Source organism: Aquarana catesbeiana, linkage group LG11 (assembly GCF_042186555.1).
Source record: "Aquarana catesbeiana isolate 2022-GZ linkage group LG11, ASM4218655v1, whole genome shotgun sequence".
In the NCBI taxonomy this organism is placed as follows: Eukaryota; Metazoa; Chordata; class Amphibia; order Anura; family Ranidae; genus Aquarana; species Aquarana catesbeiana.
Window position 1 is genome coordinate 4,000,988 of NC_133334.1, and position 9,607 is coordinate 4,010,594.

The 9,607-nt window shown below is 47.4% G+C and overlaps 1 protein-coding gene across 1 annotated transcript; it reads right to left on the reverse strand.

The window, feature by feature from the left end:
• Positions 1 to 212: 212 nt before the first annotated feature.
• LG11H11orf58 (linkage group 11 C11orf58 homolog) lies at positions 213 to 8,207 on the reverse strand. The gene is made up of 5 exons (XM_073606033.1): positions 8,046 to 8,207; positions 7,072 to 7,158; positions 5,888 to 5,948; positions 5,664 to 5,773; positions 213 to 894 (listed from the first exon to the last, which is right to left on the reverse strand). Exons 1-5 carry the CDS (start codon positions 8,115 to 8,117, stop codon positions 706 to 708), a joined length of 519 nt encoding a protein of 172 aa, XP_073462134.1. The 5' UTR covers positions 8,118 to 8,207; the 3' UTR covers positions 213 to 705.
• Between the last annotated feature and the right edge of the window lie 1,400 nt (positions 8,208 to 9,607).

Sequence of the window (9,607 nt, forward strand, 5' to 3'; positions counted from 1 at the left end):
TAGGAGGGGAGGTGGGATCTGAAGCAGGGGAGGGCTCAGGAGGGGAGGTGGGATCTGAAGCAGGGGAGGGTTCAGGAGGGATCTAAGGCAGGTGGGTAGGATCACCAACAGGGGAGGGTTTAAGGTTGCAGGAGACAGGGCAGTGCTTAAGGTTCAGTAGGCGGGATTAGTGGGGCGGACATCACAGAGCAGATAACACATCAAACGTCATAAACAAGACAAAGCTCCACGTTTATTCAACAAAATAAAGAGAATTCGGGGCGGATTGTGAACAGCCAGACCTATAAAAAGGAAGATATTCTGTCAGCTAAAAACAGGATTAACCCTTCGACTGCCGGGGGGCACGTCACACCCATTTCCTAAATTAAATTTAAAATGACAAGAAAAAAAAATGGCGGCAGTTCATCTGATCAGTGCGAGTCCACAGCAGGCACACCTCCTCCTCTCAGCAGGTCTGTTCTCAGGATTTCCATGTAAGAGCAGAGCAGTTACCAAGGTAATCCTGATAAAGTACTGGGGGAACTTGACATGAGGGATGCGCACATTGGATGGTATACAGCTCCGCCCACAACGGGATGACAGGTGGGAAGAGGGCGGGGGAGGGGTGTTGCGATTACCTCTGACCCACCTGAGATCCGGGCGCCCCCCTCACAGGCAGATTAGGAGCTGCTGGATTTTACAAACTGCATTTTGTAGTTGGACTTGCTAGTTTTGCGCTGGGAGGCGCCGTCCTTGTCGCTGGGCGCTTTGTCCGCGGTCTTGTCCTTGTCTTGTCTTTTTATCTCGGTCTTTATGGGTTTCTTTGCTACTTTTATCGGAGTGTCTGTCTGCTCTGGGGGCCTCTTCGGGTGGGGGAGGAGGAGGAAGAGGCGGCTTCTCCTCTGAACTGCTCGGCTAAAAAAAAAAAAAAAAAAAAAAAAAAAAAAAAAAACAAGATTAAAAAAAAAAACAAACAAACCGAGAGGTGAGAATCCCCACCTGTCCACATACAATGCAATCTTATTGGACAATTTCCTGAAGAAGATTTAAAGCTGAACTCCGGGTGAACAGATGAACACACAGTTAGGCCTCATGGGATGTATCAATGCATACCCCAAGTGAGGGGCGTGTATTCAGATACTCCCAGCCCCCCCCCTCCCCCAATACTTGCCTGGCTCCTCATAATCCAGCGCTGTGCCTGAGAGCACCATCACTGCTCTCTCCTCATAGGCAGCCGTTGGCTCCTGCTGCTGTCAATCAAATCCTGTGAGGAAGGACTGGGGGCAGGGCTGAGCCATGCTGTGTGTGTCTATGGACACGGGCAGTGAGCCCGCACATCTGCCCCCATAGCAAACGCATGCTATTGGGGCAGACAGAGAAAAGGCGGAGCCAAGAGCGGGGCTGAGGGACCCAATAATAATTAGGGAAGTGCAGCGAAGAGCAACAAAACTGATAAGAGGCATGGAGGAGATCACCTATGAGGAAAGATTAGAGGAACTGAATTTATTCCCTCATGAGAAGAGGAAATTACTCAGAACCCCCAAACACATGTATACACATACAATCAAAATAGATAGAGATATATATATATATATATATATATATATATATATATATATATATATATATCTATCTATATCTATCTCTCTATCTCTTTCTCTGTATTTGTGCAGTAATTTTTCAAACGAGTTTATAAAAAAAAATAAATAAAACACACATTAAATTTAGCCCAAAAAAAAAAAAGTAAGGGGAGGGGTTATACAAGGGGCTAAACTTCCTGTCTAGGGTGTGCCAGTGTCCATCACCTAGTGGTGCCTATATAACCCATCAGTAAATACTGTGGCTCTGTGTCCCGTGACGGAAGAAAAATAAGAATTAAAAAAAAAAACCCTCGATCCTGGCGTCCCAGCCGAGGCAAGGGCATTTTTTTCAATTGCAGAGGGCAGGCGTGACGTCATAACATCATGCCCGGCCTCCCAACAATCACAGAGACGTCTGGGGGCCATGAGGCCCGCTGGATTCTCTATGGTAAACTTCCGGCATGGACCGTTTCCTTCTGCTTTCGCCTTCCTCTGGATCAACTGTGGGTGAAGGATTGTATTTTTTCAAAATTGCATTTGAAAAATTGCTGCGCAAAATACTGTGTGGCATAAATATGGGATTGTACTATAATATATAAAAAAAAAATATATATATATATATATATATATATATATATATATATATATATATATATATATATATATATATATATATATATATATATATATATATATATATATTTATTTAATTGGTTGAACTACATTGACTTGTGTCTAGGAGGATCAGGGCTGCTCTGTGCAAAACCATCACAGAGGCGGCAAGTATAACATTTTTATTTTGACCACTTCTCCTTGGTTGACCTCTTACGACGTCGTGGATTTGAAGTGGAGATATTGGGATGATCTTTTTTTTCAGCAGGTGATTCCCTGCAATTTAAAACCCATCATAGTGGCTGTATAGCCACTTGATGGTGGATGGGGACGTTGTGGGACGTTAAAGGGCCCCCCCCCCCCCCCCCGGTGCTTCTTTGGACTCGCTCGTGTGATCGGGGGGAGCCGAAGTATGAATTTGCCAGTTTGCCATAGAGCTGGCCATGGACCACATGGTCCCCAGCCTTCTCTATGACCCTTGGAGGCCGGAAGCAAGGTTATGACATCACTTCCGGCGACAGCAGATGTAAACATTGCTGTCTTTTTTAGCTGAAAAGTCTGAGATCGATTTATTTATTTTTTATCTCAGGCTTTCCAGTATAGAGAGATGTGAGGACTTACAGACCCCCCCCAGATCTCTGTAAAGAGGACCTGTCATGCCCTATTCCTATTATAATGTTTACACTCCATGTAATAGGAATAAAAATGATCAAAAAAAAAATGAAAAAGGGAAACTGTAAAAATACATTTTTAAGCACCGCCATTCCTTTGTACTCGCACTCAGAGGCGAGCGCATACGTAGGTCGCGCCTGCATGCGTAAACGGCGTACAAACCACTCGTGAGGTATCGCCGCAACCGTACGAACGAGAGCAATAATTCTAGCACTAGACCTCCTGCTTAACTCTAAACATGCAACAAAAAATTTAAAGCATCGCTTATGGAGATTTTTTAAGTACCGAAGTTTGATGCCATTCCACAAGTGTGACATGTTAGGTATCAATTTACTCCACGTAACATCTTTCATATTATACAAAAAAGTGGGGTAAATATTCATGAAAGTGTTTCCCCCCCAAAAAAATTGCATTTGAAAAATTGCTGCAGAAATACCATGTGGCATAAAAATTGCAACAACCTCCATTTTATTCCCTAGGGTCATCTCTATCTACTGTATATACTCAAGTATAAGTCAAAATTTTCAGCCTTTTTTTGGGCTGAAAGTGCCCCCCTCGACTTATACTCGAGTCACCGCCATCTGTCTGCATGATCAGCGTGTCATGCAGGCAGACGGCGTGTGATAATTCCTTCGGAGGCTATTCCAGCTTTCAAAAGCCACGCCTCCTCCTCGCCTGTGATAGGCTGAACACTCCATTTCCCAACTGTCAGTGTACAGCCTATCACGGACATTCTCTCATTGCTGCCCCTCCTTACATACTGCACATTCCAATTGGCCTATTTCTGCCTTCCTCTGGATCAACTGTGCTTATAGGAATATGTATGTATGTATGTATGTATGTATGTATGTATGTATGTATGTATGTATGTATGTATGTATGTATGTATGTATGTATATAGTTTTGGTCCATGAACTGGATGGACTTGTGTGTCTTTTTCACTCAGATGAACTATGTAAGGCTGTCCATTGTAAAAAAAAAAAAAAAAAAATGAAAATATGAAGGAAGGAGCACCCGGTGTCCAAATATAATATACAGTATCTCACAAAGTAAGTACACCCCTCAGTGACATTTGTGTAAATCTTTTCTTCTATCTTTTCATGTGACAACACTGAAGAAATGACACTTGTCTACAATGTAAAGTAGTGAGTGTACAGCTTGTATAACAGTGTAAATTTGCTGTCCCCTCAAAATAACTCAACACACAGCCATTAATGTCTAAACCGCTGGCAACAAAAGTCAGTACACCCCTAAGTGAAAATCTCCAAATTGGGCCCAATTAGCCATTTTCCCTCCCCGGTGTCATGTGACTCGTTAGTGTTACAAGGTCTCAGGTGTGAATGGGGAGCAGGTGTGTTAAATTTGGTGTTATCGCTCTCACTCTCTCATACTGGTCACTGGAAGTTCAACATGGCACCACATGGCAAAGAACTCTCTGAGGATCTGAAAAAAAGAATTGTTACTCTACATAAAGATGGCCTAGGCTATAAGAAGATGGCCAAGACCCTGAAACTGAGCTGCAGCACGGTGGCCAAGACCATACAGCGGTATAACAGGACAGGTTCCCCTCAGAACAGGCCTCACCATGGTCCACCAAAGAAGTTGAGGTCACGTGCTCAGCGTCATATCCAGAGGTTGTCTTTGGGAAATAGACGTATGAGTGCTGCCAGCATTGCTGCAGAGGTTGTAGGGGTGGGGGGTCAGCCTGTCAGTGCTCAGACCATACGCCGCACACTGCATCAAATTGGTCTGCATGGCTGTCATCCCAGAAGGAAGCCTCTTCTAAAGATGATGTACAAGAAAGTCCGCAAACAGTTTGCTGAAGACAAGCAGACTAAGGACATGGATTACTGGAACCATGTCCTGTGGTCTGATGAGACCAAGATAAACGTATTTGGTTCAGATGGTGACAAGCGTGTGTGGGGGCAACCAGGTGAGGAGGACAAAGACAAGTGTGTCTTGTCTACAGTCAAGCATGGTGGTGGGAGTGTCATGGTCTGGGGCTGCATGAGTGCTGCCGGCACTGGGGGGCTACAGATCATTGAGGGAACCATGAATAGGTAGAATTGTGCAGTTTTTTTTTTTTTTTTTTTTACAGAACACAGGGAAACTTCTTATAATGGTGCAGAGAGGATGGGATTAATAGAAGTGGGTTAACAACTACTTTAAGGCAGTGCTGGAAAATAATGGAGGCCACACAGAATATTGATACTTTGGGCCCAATTTGGAGATTTTCACTTAGGGGTGTACTGACTTTTGTTGCCAGCGGTTTAGACATTAATAGCTGTGTGTTGAGTTATTTTGAGGGGACAGTAAATTTACACTGTTATACAAGCTGTACACTCACTACTTTACATTGTAGACAAGTGTCATTTCTTCAGTGTTGTCACATGAAAAGATAGAAGAAAAGATTTACAAAAATGTCACTGAGGGGTGTACTTACTTTTGTGAGCTAATATATAGCACAACCTACAGGAGGAAGTCGCTCCACCCGCATTATCCATGACTAGTGACTGAGCGAGTCTCCAGCACAAACGAGGCATCAAAGTAATCCGGCCAATAGGAATGTGTGAGGGGAGGGACTTGCCTAGATGTGTTGGGTGCTTTGCCTCGAATTCCACCATATCTGCCGGATCTCCAAAGCTACTCCAGGTAGGTGCACCTCCGGACCTGCACTGCACACCTACACCCGGTCTTCTGCTTTTATCCCTGAGATGGGGGAGGGGGGGGGGGGGGGGAAGGTCTCTCTGTACGTGTTACCACCTAAAACTAAAATTTCAAGGGAGGAGGACTATGTTCCATGTAACAGACATCTCGTACCTCGTTGAAGCCCAGACCGCAGTGCCGCCGGTTCCGTCCAGACATGGAGCTGTCTATACTCTGCTGGTACTGATACTCCAACTCATCGTTCATCTTCTGATCCTCGGCACCTGGCAGACAAGAAGATTGCATGAGGAGCAGGAAGGCGACCCCCAGTAATGAATGTTCACAGTGCAGACAATGCCGGGGCCAACACACAGAGAGGGGGTGAGGGGGGTCCTTACCTGACCGGAAGTGTGATGTGGACTTGTGGTCTCCGATGACCAGACGACCCGTATGTTCTTTCTGGAAGAAGGCAACAGATATTATTATTATTACTGTTATTAATATTAATGTACCGAGGCACAGACACCCACCTACCCACATACTGACCCCTCCCCTGCACACTACTACCCCACCTCCCTCCCACACCCCCACATGCTGCACACCAACACCCCTCCCCACCCCCTGCATGCGGCACACTGAGACCACCCCACCCTCCCGCACCTGATTTACCTAGCTATGACTACATCAACCACACTGCTCCTCCATGGAAGAACAGCTCCTTCCACACATCCTACACACTGTGACCCCATTGGAGAGATTCCCCCTACCCCCCCTCATTTCCTGCAGGGACAGGAAACACTAGAAATCTCAACATAGAAGACATAAAGAGCAGTATAATGGAGGAGGGGGAGATCCTCTGTCAGGTCATTGTGGTCTGTCACTTCCTGTGCTGGTGACGCCCGCTCCCCCTCCCATGCCACCCACTGACGCCCGCTCCCCCTCCCATGCCACCCCACTGACGCCCACTCCCCCTCCCATGCCACCCCACTGACGCCCGCTCCCCCTCCCATGCCACCCCACTGACGCCCGCTCCCCCTCCCATGCCACCCCACTGACGCCCGCTCCCCCTCCCATGCCACCCCACTGACGCCCGCTCCCCCTCCCATGCCACCCCACTGACGCCCGCTCCCCCTCCCATGCCACCCCACTGACGCCCGCTCCCCCTCCCATGCCACCCCACTGACGCCCGCTCCCCCCCCTTCACAGTCCTGACCTGTAGGTGTCTGCCAGAGAGGGAAAGACGGCCGCCGCACACCAGAGGGACGTTATTCCACCAAATCAGCGTGACTTTCTGCACAAGACACAGGAGACGCGTTTCACACTAAGTGCTTAATCATAACGGATATAAATGGGTAATAAAGCACTGTGTGGGCGAAACGCGTCTTGTGCTGCAAGTCACACTGATCTGGGTGGAATGACGTCCCTCTGGTGTTTTCGGCGGCCGTCCTTCTTCCTCCTCCCACAGTGAGGACAGTATTTCAGATGAAGTCCAGTTTTAAGTAATAGCTCCCGACATGGAGGTGGAGTATCTGTGCACTCCGGGAGTCCAATCAGATGATCACAGTGCGGTCACATGTCTCACCTTTGCGGCCCCCATCAGTCTCAGAAATTTCTGTTTGCGCTCGTCGTTCCCCAGATCCGCCTCCTCCCAGCTACCACCGGCTCCATCCTGAAGAGAGAGAAAAAAAAAAAAGTGTTATTACCTGTTAACTACTTTTTCCAGGAATCTTCCATGACGGCTTACAGAGAGATAGGCTCCTCCCACCTAGCACAGGAAACACACGATCCACATTATAAAAAGTACAACACAAGCAACAGCCCCTCAGTACAGGCAGTCCGAGAGTTACGGGAGCTCCGCCCTCATCACACATTATTATGGATGAGAGCTCCACCCTGATCACACATTATTATGGATGAGAGCTCCACCCTGATCACACATTATTATGGATGAGAGCTCCGCCCTGATCACACATTATTATTATGAATGAGAGCTCCGCCCTGATCACACATTATTATTATGGATGAGAGCTCCGCCCTGATCACACATTATTATGGATGAGAGCTCCGCCCTGATCACACATTATTATTATGGATGAGAGCTCCGCCCTGATCACACATTATTATGGATGAGAGCTCCGCCCTGATCACACATTATTATTATGAATGAGAGCTCCGCCCTGATCACACATTATTATTATGAATGAGAGCTCCGCCCTGATCACACATTATTATTATGGATGAGAGCTCCGCCCTGAATACAAGATGATTATTATTATGGATAGCTCCGCCCAGGGGGAGGGCCAAACATAGCTCCTCCTCCCAACATAGCCTGGAAACACCCAAAAGCCCCTCCCACTCAGGTACAGGCCCCACCCACGTCTGCTCACACCTGGGTGGGAGGGGCCTATGTGGGGTGGGCGGGGCAGAGGCACATGGGGCTCTCAGTACACACTATATCCCCGGATGTCCCCCCTCCCCCATGTGTGAGGGACGGTTGTCATGGTGACCTCTCATATAAACACTCTAGAAGGACGATAAGACACATTCCGCCCTCACCTCGTCCTCCTCCCGCGGGCCCGGCTTCCCTCTCTTGTGGCCCCGGACTCTCTTCTCCTCCCGGCCGCTCATACTTCTCCCGGGAACGCCGCGCACAGGATGTCGGGACCGCGCTGGTCACGTGTTTTCCGGTTTAAACAAAAAAAGCCGCCAATCACCTCGCGAGCGGTGCGCCTGCGTACTGACATTGCGAGGCGGGGCCAGGGGAGGAGACTGTGTATCGGAGAGCGTGTAACCCCGCCCCTCCGTGTTATCCTCTCCGAAATGCTACGAGTGAGGGCGGGGCTAGTACAGAGGGGCAGTCGGGGGCGGGGCATCTCTCATTAACCCCTCCTCCTGCAGAGCTCCGCCTCCCACCCTGTGTGATGTGAGAGGTGGAGATGGGGGTCCGGTGTGAAAGGAGTGAGAGGTGGCAGTGTTTCATCAGATTAGGCAACCCGTCAGAATTTGTAACGGAAGTGACGTTCTGTCGCCGCCATCTTGTTACACCTCGCACACATCCACAGTAGGGAATACTGAGAAGGCGGCAAGCGGCCATCTTGTTACACCCACCAGAGTTTTGCTTTTCACACTTATTTTTAACAGTAAACGAAGCATATATAGTGATATACAGGATTTAGAAATCAGTCGGACTGTTTAGATGTTGAATGTTAAAAGAAGGGCCAAACCTGCTGATCTCACGGGTTTGCTAATCTGACAGAAGTTCGCTGCTTTTATAATTCAACATCTAAACAGTCCGACTGATTTCTAAATCCTGCATTTCACTATATAAACTCCATTTACTGTTAAAAATAAGTGTGAAATGCAAAACTCCAGTGGGTATAACAAGATGGCCGCTTGCCGCTGTTTCGTCAGATTAGGCAACCCGTCAGAATATGTAACGGAAGTGACGTTCCATCGTCGCCATCTTACTACACCCCGAACTCGTCCACAGTAAGGATTACACCCTCCGTAGTTTTGCATTGCACACTTATTTTTAACTATAAACTGAGTTTATATAGTGATATACAGGATTTAGAAATCCGTTGGACTGTTTAGATCTTGAATTTTAAAAGTAGCGCCAAACCTGCTAATCTCACAGGTTTGCTAATCGGACAGAAGTTCGCTGCTTTTATAATTCAACATCAAAACAGTCCGACTTAGTTCTAAATCCTGCATTTCACTATATAAACTCAGTTTATAGTTAACAATAAGTGTAAACTGCAAAACGCCGGTGGGTGTAACAAGATGTCCGCTTGCCGCCTTACCACTGTATCCTTACTGTAGAGGACTGTGGGGTGTAGCAAGATGGCGGCAACGAAACGTCACTTCCATTTCAAATTTTGCCTAATCTGACGAAACTCCGTCAGTGTCCCCGCAGGAGAAATTCACCCTCCCTTCATTCTGGTGTCACTGAGACAGGAAGTAATGGTGAAATCTTCCAATGGGGACACCTAAGAGGGAATTCCTCCCACTTCCTACGGTGTCTCCAGGACAGGAAGTCACAGGAGATCTCTACAGAGGGTCAGCACTTTAACCCTTTCACTGCTGGACTGTGCTTGTGTTGTTTGCACAATCATTAT

Excerpts from the sequence above, each read along its gene's own strand:
- LG11H11orf58 (XM_073606033.1), bottom strand. The coding sequence starts at position 8,117 with ATGAGCGGCCGGGAGGAGAAGAGAGTCCGGGGCCACAAGAGAGGGAAG. Across the intron at positions 7,159-8,045 it reads GCCCGCGGGAGGAGGACGAG|GATGGAGCCGGTGGTAGCTG; the intron begins GTGAGGGCGGAA and ends CTCTCTCTTCAG. Across the intron at positions 5,774-5,887 it reads CACATCACACTTCCGGTCAG|GTGCCGAGGATCAGAAGATG; the intron begins GTAAGGACCCCC and ends CTTGTCTGCCAG.